This window comes from Petromyzon marinus, chromosome 30 (assembly GCF_048934315.1).
Source record: "Petromyzon marinus isolate PM22_M1 ecotype Great Lakes invasive population chromosome 30, UKy_Petmar_22M1.pri1.0, whole genome shotgun sequence".
In the NCBI taxonomy this organism is placed as follows: Eukaryota; Metazoa; Chordata; class Hyperoartia; order Petromyzontiformes; family Petromyzontidae; genus Petromyzon; species Petromyzon marinus.
In genome coordinates, this window is record NC_133696.1 from 8,109,729 (window position 1) to 8,123,905 (window position 14,177).

Consider the following 14,177-nt stretch of genomic DNA (forward strand, 5'->3'; position numbering starts at 1 on the left):
TCATGATTATTAATGAGGGGCTGGTCGACGTGGAGTGACGTCACGCGCGGGACACATTCGTCCAAAATCGCGTGACGTCATTTATGTACGGCCCCATAGTAATTTACATATATAAAATACATACTGTAGTTTATACCATGACACGCACATAGCTTGAGACGGTCGATCCATATCAATCTAGATTATACTTGCACCACAATATGGAGATAATCGCGCGAATTCTCATCAAGTGGGATGTATGGAATCGTTATAAAGTACAGCACAGTAGTTTCATAGTTCATAGTTTCATTTATTTGGTATAGCCCTGTGAGCCATTCGGCTCTTGAATCGGGTGCAACCGCAACAAACAAAAACATGAACAAGAAAACATCTTAAAGTGACTTTGTGCATGTGCAAACAGAAAATTCAGGAAAAAAACATCAAAATATTCCTGAAATAGCACCGTACACCAACGCTGTGTATATCCATAGTATCCCGCAAACTGCCAAGCTTCGTGCCTGTATTAATCTTTATTTTACTGTTATAATATCTTTAAAAAAAACCATTATTTTAATGTCTCCCAGCTCCACTGGCAATCCTTGGTCATTGTTGGACATTCCACATTCTCATGGCCGGGTCCAGTACCTTGACCTGGACGACCGTAGTTCATCATGATCATCATTGGCCGTGGTCAATCCACTGCTGAAGGACTTCCCTTTCCCAGAAGTTTCCACCTCTCCCAAACTTGCGATGCAATCCACCCAAGCAGTAACTGCTCAGTAACTAATTTGACTGTCCACAAAATGATAACCCACCAAATTGGTGGGCCTAACCTGATAAAGTAAAAAAAAGTTAGTAAAAAATACTTTTTTATCGTAGCCAGAGAGATAAATCGAAACGGGTCAATGATTTCGCTGCTTAAATGAATGCTGCCACTAGAAATCATTGATTCAGAAGTCACATCGGCTGATGGACCTAAATGCTTGTTGTATTTAGTGTTTTTTATGTTGACTTACGCCGTCTCGAATATACATTCCTGTTTAGAGGCTATAGCCATTAAAAAGTACGGTACAGTGCACATCGATTAAATGGATACATATACAACTTCCAAGTAAGAGATCGCGATAGCTTGGGGAGACCTTTATCATCCAGCAGTGGATCGATCCATATTGCTATATGGCAATCTTATGAATTTAATGGGTGTTTGCTATAAAACAAATCTACATCATTGGGTAGGAGGCCTTTATCCAGCATCATTGCTGCCGATGGTAATAAGACAATGGAACCTTTACCCATACCGTAGTTGTTTATGGGTTCGGCCACGTGGTGATGCCAAAATTATTGTCGTAAACCCCTCCACCACCCGACAAGATTGTCATGTTTACAAACGTATTAGTTATACGTGCCAATGTATTGATCAAATTCTGACCGATGAAGCTCCTTCCTCGCCGGTGACATTCAATACATTGGCAGCACGTATGAATAATAATGTTCGTAAACGTGACAATTTTATCGGGTGGTAGGAGAACTTTAACACTGAGTTTTGGCATAAAACAAAAATACGTGGCCTTACCCAACAAAAAAAACAAATACGGATCTTTGTATTTGCTACCAAAACCAATGATTTAAGTTACAAGACAACCTTTGTCATCTTGACTTATCTTGTTGACACGGTAGAAGGTTGAACGCACGTGGTGTCGAGGTTGGCGAGTGTGGTGGGGGGTGGGGGGTGTGGCGAGTTCCCACGCCGACCAGAGGCGTGCCTCCCGGCACGTTCCCTCGGCCCCAGCCTCATGCACAACGTTACTGGGGGAATCCGATGAGCTAGATCTTGACTTAAAGCTTTCGTGACTGCCTTTTGGCGTCTTCTGGTCCGACACCAGTGGAGACTAGGCTCTAAGAAAAGCCGTCTCCGGTGTGGACCAATCAAATTCAAGGACAGTGCCAATATTATTATCAGAGTTGTCTCTTTTTGTTTGCATTTTGACTGCTTGTGTTGTGGTTATTGCAAACATGATGCCTTGAATAAAGGTGTCAGTTTTTGCGCCAGTTAAAAGGGTAAAACCTATTACTATAGGAATACATATTATTTGGGTCTTTCGGTAAAGCCACGTAGATAGATCAAATAATAAAAAATATCACGACGTTTCGATCGCTGCTCTCCTGCTATATTTCTCCGCCCGATGACGATTGCTTGTGTTGCGATCGAAACGTCGTGATGATTATTATTATTTGATCTATCTACGTGGCTTTACCGAAAGACCAAAAGAATATGAAGCTATATTTTCACAGATGTCCAGTAGGGTCAGAGCGTTACAAAACATAAACAGCAGGGCGAATGCACATCGCATCTCCTGCGTAAGACAAACCACAGTTTGTGCAATTGTGGCCATGCAAGCCAACCCCACAGTGTGTACTAAAGTCAAATGTTCAGGTTAAATCTTTAATTTCCTGCAGCTCAAGTCGGCTCGGACATATATTTTTTTATAAAAATATATATACTGATCATAGCACAATTACAAAATTAAGTTGTACACAAGCACACATAAGAAACTCGACAGTAGATAAATATATACTGATCATACTGATCATAGCACAATTACAAAATTAAGTTGTACACAAGCACACATAAGAAACTCGACAGTAGATTTGTCAAAAACACTGTTATATGTAACACTGTTATATGTAAATGAAAACATAAAATAGGCGACTTTTCTGGAAATGGCCCTTTGTGACGTGTAATGAAATCAGGGCCATCGCCCGAAACGTCGCTTTACACATGTGCCTTTAGGGCCACTTCAATTTACAAATGTGTTTAATGTTATCGACCAAAAAGCGTGACACACTCGCATATATTCAACAGAAAAAAACAACGACGCATTCGTCAATAACTCTGAAGACTTTAAAACGGAAAAAAATATATATAACGGGCGACGTTTCGGTGCAATGGCCCTTTTCCACGTACAGTAGTGGATGTGATGTTATCTTCCTCGCCTGGGAACACAGGAGGCCGTGGGTTCGATCCCAACCTTGACGCCTGCTACTGCTGCTGCTGTATATTTAAAGTTTACGGTCTCTCTCTCTCTCCCCGTGGTCGCGTGGATTTTTTTTCCTCGGGTCCTCCGGTTTTTCTCTAACTCACTTAGAGACGTGCGTTTAGACTATTTAGACTAATTGTCCAAATGATAAGCCCACTTTGTTGAGCGGTTGTGGCGAGGTCGCTTTTTGACAAATAAGTTAATATCTCATTGGGCTTTGTCTGGTGGTATGGGGATGGTTGTGTCGTATTTGTATGTGTTATTTGTTTACCTTTCCCATACTTTGCAACACCCCTCGGTTTTTTTTGCATTATTTGTTGCTGTAACGTCCTTACCCCGCCCCGACTGGTCATCTTTGAAAAAAAGAGCTTTACAGCTCATCGGATTCCTCCGCCAATAAATAATGAAACAGTCCGATTCTGTTTTGTGACGTCATCCAAGTGGGCGTAACCTTCAACCAGGCCCCTCCCCGCCGGCGACGTCACCCTCCCCACCCCCCCGTACCCTATATCCCCCGCCCCTCGCGTGACGTGCCTGACCCCGCGTTTGAACTTCCTAGTGTGGATAAGCGCTCTCCCTCCACCCCCACCGCTGTATGCCGCCTGCCGCTCTGTACGACGGAAAGGTGGGGGGTGGGGGGTTGGAATTTCTCACAACGTAAACGCGCTGGGAAATCTATCGGCGAGGTCAAGCGGGCCTACCCATACCACCACCACCGCTCCCACCGCCGTTTTCGCCGAGCGCGTTCCCGCACCGCGGGCGAACCGAGCCTCGGGGCCTACGAACTTGAAAGTTGATTCGAATTGTGCCCATTTCGGTTAAGTCGTCACTCGCACCGTTATAAGGTAGCGCAGTTCGCCAAAGCCCGATCGACATGGAGGCTCTAATCCCGGTGATTAACAAGCTGCAGGACGTCTTCAACACGGTCGGATCGGAGTCCATTCAGCTTCCTCAAATAGTGGTGGTGGGGGCCCAGGTGAAATCGCTTTTTTTGGTCTATCTTTTATTTTTCTCCCCATTTGTAAACGCCTTCTGCGTCTTTGTATGAACGACGTCTCGTGTTGGAGACCCGGGTGGCGGCGGTTTACGATGGCTGGTGATGGTTGGTGATGTATTAACGGGCCGTTGACGTTGCCCTGCCGCTTGTGCAGCAGCTGCGACATCGGGCGGGAGGGACCAAAGCCACGGTGTGGATGACATTGGCCAGTAATGACCGATTGACCTTTGGCTGGGTCACGGAGTCTGGCCGTCCGCTGGCCGCTGTTTTATTGGCAAAGGCAATACGTAAATGGCTCAAGGGCATTCTTCGTTACCGGCGTCCATATCCACGCATTTCACTCGGGGTTACATTACGTGTTCGCCTTTAAATGTTGCAAAACGTACGGCACGATCGAGACGGCGCATTGATTTAAGAAAAGTACTGTACGTGGGCTTGGGCAAGATGATGTCGTGCCTGGTAGGGGTGGGTGTGTTGCTGTGTATGAAGCCAATGGTATGAGTGCTGAATACTCTACGTAGTATTTCTGCTACTGTCAGTTCACTCGTATGGCTTTGTGATCGGGTGGCTGTTGGGTCAGAGCACTGAGCCAATTTGTATGCTGGGTTCAAATCTGGGGTTCAGCCTTCCGATGATGAAACTGGGTTCCTAAGCATATGTAGTTGGAAGATTGCTTGATCACAATTAACCGCACAAAAACAAAGACGTGAAATATGCTTTTTTACTTTGGCTAAATTCCCGTTCTTAGAATTATAAATATCAGCGTCACTGTCATGTGTGCAATCCCCTTGTGTGTAGCTGCATGTGCATATGCGCAAATTATATATATGTAAATTTTAAATCGTGCAATGTTATAATTACATATATATTACAATAAAAATTCTTACCGTTTGCTTTATAGGGAAAATTTGCTAAAGGTGCATCAGGTTTATATATTTTTTAAATAGTGGTGTACTAGTGATAGGTTTTGGAAACCCTGCTCGAACACAAGGTCTGCGACAGTTATGAATATTCACATTGTCTTGTGACATGATAACAGCGCCATTGGAATTGTGGCGTGCCTTTAACCCGTGAAACCGTAACTCGTGGCGAACAGAGCAGCGGAAAGAGCTCGGTGTTGGAGAGCCTGGTGGGGCGAGACTTCCTCCCCCGTGGCACGGGCATCGTGACGCGTCGGCCCCTCGTCCTTCAACTCGTCCACGTCATACCCGACGAGCGCATCAGGCCTGGAGGAGAAGAGAATGGTACTGCCAGCACTGCTGCAAGTGACTGACGTTGCTGCTCCAAGCGTGGTCTTCCGGGATATGCCGCATGTTGAGAATTTATTCTAACATTTTGCCAAACTACTGCGAGCATCTTCAACGCCTGAAGATGCCCGCAGGAGTGTATTATCCATTAACTGACGTGGCTTTGTGGCCGTCTGGCTCATTGTTCAGAGCACTCATTGGTCAGAGCACTCGCTATTACAGGCATCTTGAACTCGTCAAGATGCCGGCAATAATTTGTTTGAAAAGCTTGGGAGAAGAAATTCTCAACACACAGCCAGTTACGGATGGCCACACTTGGATTATGAATGGCTGCGATTACCGAAGTGTTAGACACTGCTTCTCTTTAAAACACTTCTACTGCTAATCGGTAGTAGTTTTGGGACCCAGGATGTGTGGACATGTGCATGTTAATGGGTGCGACTGGACAAAGACCTCGTGTGGCCAACTAGGCCAGAAGGGGCATATGAGGCAGACCAATCTGTAGAGGTGTACAGGTGTAGACTGATGTGTATTGTGGTCAATTTCCCACTGACCAGGATAGATGGAAGACAGACGATGACACTGGCCTGGCTTGGTTTAATAAGTGTATGCTCTACGAAAAAGAATGGGTGCAAAATAACCACGAATGGGGGAAAGCGAACAAGTAGCGTTGAGTTAGGGATAAGGTTATGGCTATTGATTGGCATGGTTTTACAGAGTAAGATTATTTTGCACTGCTGTGCCATAAAGCTGCTCTTACCAGGTTACGTACGGGATGGCTTTGCAGTGACGGATGCATTAACCCCTCATTTGTGCACATGTGGAAACTTGTGAACTTGCCATTAAGTAATTGATGATTTTGATTGAACATGCCCCTACTATGCTGGTAATGCAGCAAGAATTTTACAACATGAACCTCAGGATCATAATAATGTGACTAGCTCCTTGTTCATACGGAATTAGGGTGAATGCTTAGCAGGTGTTCAAGTTTTGATTTAAAGCTTTCGTGACTGCAGGGATTCATATTCTTGGTTCTTTCCGTAAAGTCACGTGACTTTAATGAAAGAACCAAGAATAGGTGTTCAAGTGTAAAACTCAGCACCCTTGTTATTAACCTGCCTTGTAAATATATGGATATAATCAGCTGACATTTGGGCAGTGGCCCGTCTTCAGAGCAGAAGAAGCATATCCTGTGAATAAGGAATCTTAGGGTGCATTGAAAAGTGGTCATGATAGCCAACTGCATAGTTTTAAATTTTAAGGAATATTAATGACTAATATTGTGAGGCTTTTCATTTGTGACTTTCCTTGTACACCACTTCCAACCCAGCCAGTTTGTTTTCCTTTTGCTCTGATTGCCAAGCCAGCATGCAGCTCTGATAGGAGCAAACGTTGGCCCAGGCCAGCAGTCAGTTTCAGTTCCCCTGTGCCCCATATTGGGCTACGCAGCGTCAGCTGTTAAGGCTTAGGATGGATTCATGCGAATTAAATGTGACTGTGCTCCATGTTCATACTTCATAAGGAGGGGGGCGTGGAGGCATATGCTTGTGTTCTGAGACACCAGTGACAGCCATGTGTGTACATGTGTATACAGTATATCGATGAAGTCTGATTGACGCACAAGCAACTGATGTACATGCACAGCCCATTTGGCAATCCCACTGCTGGATGAGGGCCTCCACATGCCGTTTTGGTCCATGAGGGTTATTTGACTACACTATACTTGACCACGATGGTCGGTGTGGGTTAATAAATGTTTATAGTGTGTCTTGTTTAACCAGGTGAGAACTCAAGAGACCAAGGTGAGTCTCATTTTCAAGAGAGACCTGGGTCACAAACAAACTACAGCAATGAAGTTATTCATAGACACAAGAGCATAGAAGTACAGTGAAACGGATGTTGCTGCACTGCCACATAACTCAGTGCCGCATCTACAGTAGAAGCTGGATATATGCACACGTAATATAGACACAGTTCTGATATAAGCAACACATCCTTGCATTACACTGGTGAGGGGCAGGTCAAGGGCAGTTTGTGATATTAGCACACTTTTGATAGAAACATACATGCCCCTGCTCCCAAGAGATGTGCCTATATCCAGCTTCTGCATAACTATGATGTGTCGATACAAACATGCCTGCTGTGCCCACTAACACATGTTCTTCACGCAGCATTACAGTGATGGGAAACTCATTGTAGGGTGTTATTTATTTTTACTGTTCCATGAAAAATATTGCAGTATTTAAGATACTGATTAGTGCCTGAGCAAGTTTTGTTTGATTTAATTTAAAATGTCGCAAGATATTTTCGTGTTAACTTCTGCGGCACACATGCGCGCACAAACACACTCAAAACACGGATGTCACTCGGCTCAGCGAGACCATAATACATTACTCAAATAATTTCAAAATGCATTTGCTCTGCATGGGTGAAATGCACCGGCTTGTTTTCACGAGCGAGCAAGTTTTGATCAAATGAGTACTACCTTAACAGAAAGGTGCCGCACGTTAAACAATAACATAATGACGTCGGATCCAGATGGGCATACGGGCAGCACGTAATGGTAAATCGTTTCCCCACTCGGCCTCGGTGAAACTAATAAAGACATGAACAGTCATCGTATCAACAAACTGACAAACCGGCCTGAAGCACCACAACACTCTTCTCAAAGCGCGACTTCTGAAGAACCTTATCTCGGCCAAAAATAAATCTACTGCAAAAATCCAACGGCGACAAAAATGTGTTCAACGGAAGCATTGCTCTTTTGTGCTACCTTGTTGATACACTCGGTGATCTAAAAATCGCCTCACTGGAAAATACAGGCACCATCTTGTGTTGTTCGGAAATTAGCCCCGACGCAGGCGTTAGTCATAGCAGCAGCGTGCTTGTGGTTGGTACTTTTGCAATGAGCCATTGCAGAGGGAAACACCGCTCCAGACGCTAGGTCTCACCTGCCTGCCTTGGCCCCAATGAGGCTGTGGCTTGTGTTTGCTGTGTTTCAAGTTTGTCACGAGAGCAGTGTTATTTGCTTGTTTATAGTTGGAGTAATCCTTAGACCTTATGCAGTCAAGTTAAACATGAATGAACATGTACTCCCTTAAGGTTGGTCGTGCAAGGGAAACAGTGTTAAACACATTCACAAAGTGCAGATATGTAAGTGGTATAATGTTGATGCTTCAGTGAACCTATGCAATGAATAGCAAAAACGTCAAGACCATTTGCTTATATAAGTATCAGTAAGAAAATTCCGGTTTTATTTTTAAACATGCTGTTTTCCTTCACATGTAGTTTTTTTTTTTTTACATGAGCTTAACATGCTCTTGCAGACAGCATATACTGAACTGAATTTTAATTCAACTGGAGTTTCTATTCCTCATGTGAAATCCAACCAACTGTGCTCTGTGAATACAGTGCTGCGCTCGTGTGTGTGTGTGCAGAACAAAACATTCCTGTCTGCGGACGTTCACGGTTGACATGTAAAATAAAAATAAGCATCACACTGTCAGCTGTTACACACGGTCGCTGGGAAATTGGATTGCCTCCAAGGGAGGGTTGGGCTTGTTGTTAATGAGTCACGGTTGTCCGTCGTTCGAGTTCTCAACTCTCTGTGTCTTGTGTCTCGGCCACAGCGTGCGTTGCATGGAGGGATTGGGTCATCCGACGGGTAGTTTTCCATTTGTGTGTGGCGCTTGAGAAGGTGCAGTTCGAAGGGCTTCGGAGATGCCACCGGTGCAGGGCAAAAGCAGTCAGGGGAGATGGACGACGAGATGGGAGGATGCAGCGGAGCGAGATACGTGGACGGTGAACGTGATTAGAGATGAGGCACAGACTAGAAACGCTTGGAGAAAGAAAATTCAAGCATTCGACTCGCATACAAGAATGGGACTTGAGGCTTAAAGAAGTTGTAGGCCTTGTCCATTGGTGTGAGTGTAATTATTCAATGACGCCCACTTCGTGTGCACTAATGTTCACCGTGTGTTGTGGTGTGCGTCTGTCTGGTGCAATTTGCTCAAAGCCGGCCGGAGTCAGAGAGGAGAAACACGCGCAGGTTTTACTGTCGTTACTTGGCGCTGCATGCACATAGCTTTGCGCAACTCACACCCTTGTTCACACACAAGGCTTGGTTATTTTACTTTTTGTTTGACAATGTGTTTTCCGTGTTACAAGTGGATAATGTACTGAAATGTTTGCGATATAATTTTTATTTGAGTGAAATGTAATTTTTACTTTTATCATTTTTTGTCATTGCATGCACATTTATATACACAGAAACAGACTTAAAACATCTCCACACCTTTGTCATTGACACTGTCCTACAACAGAATTATGTATACATTAGTGGGCTAAGGGTTTTGGCAATGGCCCTTATTAAATGCAGGGACATTACTGGTTATTGTTCTTATACAGTTCTTTGATTGAGGGCCGTTGTTTTAAACAATATATATAATATATATATTTTTAAATCATCCCTTTTTCGGTCCATTTCTGAATTGTCGGTCATGAGGGTTGTTCGATCATACTTCACCATTTAGACTGGTCATTGTGAATTGGTGAAGGGTGAAGCCACTGATTTTGGCTGCGGCTGGCTATCAACCTCAAGTAGTACAGTGCACTAACTACTGTGCCACTGCTCCCCTACCGAAATGAAAATCACCTACTTTGTGTTTGGTTTTCTGTTGGAAGTCCGTGCGAGTGATGCAGGCGGTGATTTGTTTTGATATTTACACCACCGCCAATGCAGTCCCTTAACATTTTTGTACATTTCATCAATGCACACGCCTGTTATTGTACTGTATTGCTGTTTTGTTATGAAAGAGAAAAAACTTCCAGGACAACTTCATGAAAATAATCTATGAATAAAGATTTGTAGCCATCCCAAGCTCTAAATGCTATGTATAACTACTGACATCCACAATGCGCTTGAGAAGCTATGCTGACGGTCACGTGTTGATACTGACGTACGTGAATGTAGTAAGCCGGTTCTCACTGGCTCGGCTGATTCAGTTTGACTCACAATGTTGTGCTGTGCCCTTGACATCAGACAGCACTCTGATACTCGCTAATTGCTGGGGCTTCTTCACTGGAAGTATTCCCTGTTTATGGTATGCTGCATTTGAACAAGGGAGATGATACTGATTTACGTGAATGTAGTAAGCCGGGTCTCACTCGCTCGGCTGACTCAATTTGACTCGCAATGTTGTGCTGTGCCCTTGACGTAAGAAGACACGGTGGTCTGATGCTCGCTTATAGCTGGGGCTTACTTTGGCACTGGATATTTTACACATTGCGGGTAGGCTGCAGTTGGCCAAGACAGAACCGTAGAGTGTAAGTGACTAGGCCTGAATCAGTAAAAAAATAGTGATTCACTGCTTTAATGGCACAATATTGTTGGCAACCATGCCATAGTGAGAGGTATCCTGTACTGAATGTGGTGTGCCACCGCCAACCTGGCAGAAATTAAACCCTTCTAATAGCCACAGCACGTATCCCAACCAGCTCTGCAGTTTTATTGGATTGTTTAATTTCATTAGACCACATATGCCTGGGTTTTCTTCGAGTACTCTGGGTTTCTCCAACTTAGATTTGGCCAAATACCCCAATGCGCACGGCCCTCTTAAAAAAAGAGCCTCAAGGCTCGGGGATTCTTAGATATGTATGTACTGTATGTTGAAATTCTTTCACACCATACGTAGCCAACCATGCTAATCGCAGGTATATAAATTACATTTATACACTGCATTTTATTTTCACGAGTGGTCCGGAACCCACGTGATTAAGTTTCATATTTCAGTTGCTATGATAATGTTCAAGTGTAGAGAGTTGATCCTTTACACTGGCACATCGTGGCTTAATCTTGAACATGATGGCACAGGCTTGTTTTGTTAATTCAGTTTTGTTCAGATTTTGCAGTGTTATAGCAACACACTTAAATAAGTTTTGGATGTTGTGTAGATAACAGCAGGGATGGTAACCAGATGTATTACAGAACGGTTAACTGTTGATTATCTGTAGACGGATTATCCTGGTTGAGGAGTAACATGCTCAATCGATATTCAAATGCACGATTATTTAATTTACACGCTGCTCAAATGCACGATTATTCACTCATCGAGGCTCGGTGACTGAGTGTCCATGTGACCGCAACCATATCTGCAAATATTATAAACTGATTACTTTTAAAAAACAGGCAACATGCGACATCTTCATTCCTATTCTACTTAGGTAAACAATATCTAATTTATATTCTTAGTTTTTTCGGTAAAGTCACGTTGAAGAGAAATATATTTTGTTATTTTGTTGTTTCTCTTCAACGTGACTTTACCGAAAAAACTAAGAATATGAATTACTGCAGTCACGAAAGCTTTAAATCAAAATTTAATTTCTAATTTGTTTACATCTTGTTTTAAATATGTTTTGCATTATTTGTGTTTTGTTGTATCTGGGCTATCGTTCACCTCCATCACCATGGATGGTGGAGAGCTGACGTGTACATGCTAACAAGTCTCCTAAGCACAAGTCAATGTTATTATGTTTAACCCACTGAGAACTCAAGATTACCAGGATAAATCTCATTTGCAATCGTGACCTGGGTACAAACTCCAGTCTTAATGGAAAGGAATGCAACTGCTCATTTAAACCGACGACACTTGACTTCTTCATTGGTTCTTTCGGTAAAGTCACGTAGAATGAGAATAAAATAATAAAATAAAACAATCAAATTCTCACGACGCTTGACTTATCTTGTTCGCAGGAGTCGAGGCTGAAGAATGGGGAAAATTTTTACACACCAAGAACAAGGCGAGTTTGTTCTCTGCACATTCTTCTAATTTAGTTTTTTAAAGTTTAGCTTCGCTTTACGTTACGGAAACATTTCCGAAGCAGCTTTCATACCCTTGAGACCGGGGCTGCTGAGAGCAAGAGGGCAAGTCTTAATAGATTTCCACAGCAACGTGTCCTGTTTGTTGTTAGTGGAGGGTCGCTGTAGGACACGGTTATGGTGACGAATGACTTGCAGAGATACCTGTGTGCTGCTGGTGTGCTCAGGTGGGCAGAAGCAGCAACCGAGGGTGATAGATAATGGAGTGTGCAGGCGGTGCAACTCCATCAGGGCCCAACGGGATAGAGGGGACCAGGCGACAAAGGAGGGGGGAAATGTATTGGACAGGGGAGGGCCCATTTCACTCCTTGCACCAGAGCCCATACCAGCCACGCTTCACCATTGACCAGCAATGTACATTTATGTCTGATATGTATTGGTACTGCCATGGTTAAAGTACTGTGCATTGTTTCGTTAATTCCGTTCTGTTGCTATGTAGAATTTGCCCCCCCCCCACCACTGGTGATTCTGTTAATTATCTCGATTCTATTTAATATTACATTTATTCTTGTTTTTTTCGGTAAAGTCACGTAGAAGGAAAACAATAAAATGGTAAAAATATAAGACAATAAAATTCTCACGACGTTTCGACTGCAACACAAGCAATCATCATCAGGTGTGAAATTAATTGTTTCATTTTTCGGTGTTATTTTAGGCATTAGCCTATATGTTCAATTAGAATGTGATATGCATACATTTGAAATAATCCATTCTTACATTTACAATTATTTGCGTGTATTGGTGAGTATCAGAATGCATTTTACTCATTGCATTGATAATTTAGTGTGTGAGCTCAAATTGTATATTTCACTTGTAGGTACCACCTGAAGCAGCATCACTTTAGCGGTTCTAATTTCTTGATGTGGCTAATAACAGTTAACCGTGTGATAATAATTTTAAATGAGCGGGTTATGAAACAATGTATGCTTATTAGCTTTATTAATTAATGGGTACAACTAAATTTTTACTACCTAAGGTGGTACCAATTTCAGTTCTTGCACATGGAATGTCTTCTGTGTGACCTCTATAGAGGTCAAATGTATTACTCCAGGTGTGGTCATTCGGGTTAGGCTGTGTGTTGAGTATTGTTTTTTGGAGCTTTTGCCATGCATTGAACTCCTTAAGAGGTTCTTTTTTATTATACCAGGAAAGGCCCAAATGATAAACCACTGAAGTGGTATATCATGTCATCTGTAGCAGTGAAATGCTCTTAAACGCATATTTGTAAATGTGGAGGGAAAAACCGGAAGACCCGGAGAAAAATGCACGTAACCACGGGGAGAACATGTAAACTCCAAACATACAGGCGTCAGGGTCAGGATGGGACCCACGACCTCCTGTATATCAGGCGAAGTAGTTAACATCTTGCCACTGCGGCGCCCTATGGTAGTGCGTGGCCAAAAGCTTGAGAGGAACAAGCTTAACACGTGGCCTAACCTGGAAGACCACGCTTGGATTACGAATATTAACTTGTGTATCACTGCTGCAGTTTACAAAGTATAACCCTTATGCATTGGTTTATTGTTGTTATCTTAGGTCTACTCAGATTTTAATGAAATTCGCCAGGAGATTGAAAATGAGACCGAACGGATCACGGGCACCAACAAGGTAAGACATGCACCTCGACTCATGACATTTGTAAAAAAAACAATCTTAATTATTTTGTGATCACCACAATTACAAATTAAAGTGTAATATTCAGGCTTTGTCAATCCACTGCTGGATGAAGGCCTCCCCACAGTGTCGGCTATTCATAATGTTTAGGCATACTTTGCCACCCTGGTCTGCACAGGTTGCTGTAGAGGCAGGCCTTGGACTAGTTCAGATACTATCCGCGATGTTAGTCGTGATGGACAATGAAATGCTTGTTTCCAGTTTCAAAGCACAGTGCATTAACTATTACGGTGCCGCTCCCTTAGATAACGTTTTATCACGTTATCGTTACACAGTCTGGCTCTAGATTTTGGTGTTATAATTAATTTATGTAGTTTATTGTAAAAAATTCGGTCACAGTCCCTATGATCACTGTTACATTGGAT

At 43.1% G+C, this 14,177-nt stretch overlaps 1 protein-coding gene and 1 long non-coding RNA gene across 3 annotated transcripts in view; both read left to right on the top strand.

Moving 5' to 3' along the window:
* Positions 1-1,760: 1,760 nt before the first annotated feature.
* Positions 1,761-14,177, top strand: part of LOC142929378 (uncharacterized) — a 205,530-nt gene continuing 193,113 nt past the window's right edge. The window contains exon 1 of the long non-coding RNA XR_012945674.1: positions 1,761-2,012. This is a non-coding gene — a long non-coding RNA (uncharacterized LOC142929378). The remainder of the gene's footprint in view (positions 2,013-14,177) is intronic.
* Positions 3,597-14,177, top strand: part of DNM1L (dynamin 1 like) — a 28,676-nt gene continuing 18,095 nt past the window's right edge. The window contains exons 1-5 of one of the 2 annotated variants that reach the window (XM_032963408.2): positions 3,597-3,993; positions 5,111-5,258; positions 9,277-9,309; positions 12,013-12,059; positions 13,675-13,746. In XM_032963408.2, coding sequence (XP_032819299.2) covers positions 3,892-3,993; positions 5,111-5,258; positions 9,277-9,309; positions 12,013-12,059; positions 13,675-13,746 — 402 coding nt within the window. In that variant the 5' untranslated portion in view covers positions 3,597-3,891. The remainder of the gene's footprint in view (positions 3,994-5,110; positions 5,259-9,276; positions 9,310-12,012; positions 12,060-13,674; positions 13,747-14,177) is intronic. The other variant, XM_032963409.2, reaches the window with a different exon arrangement.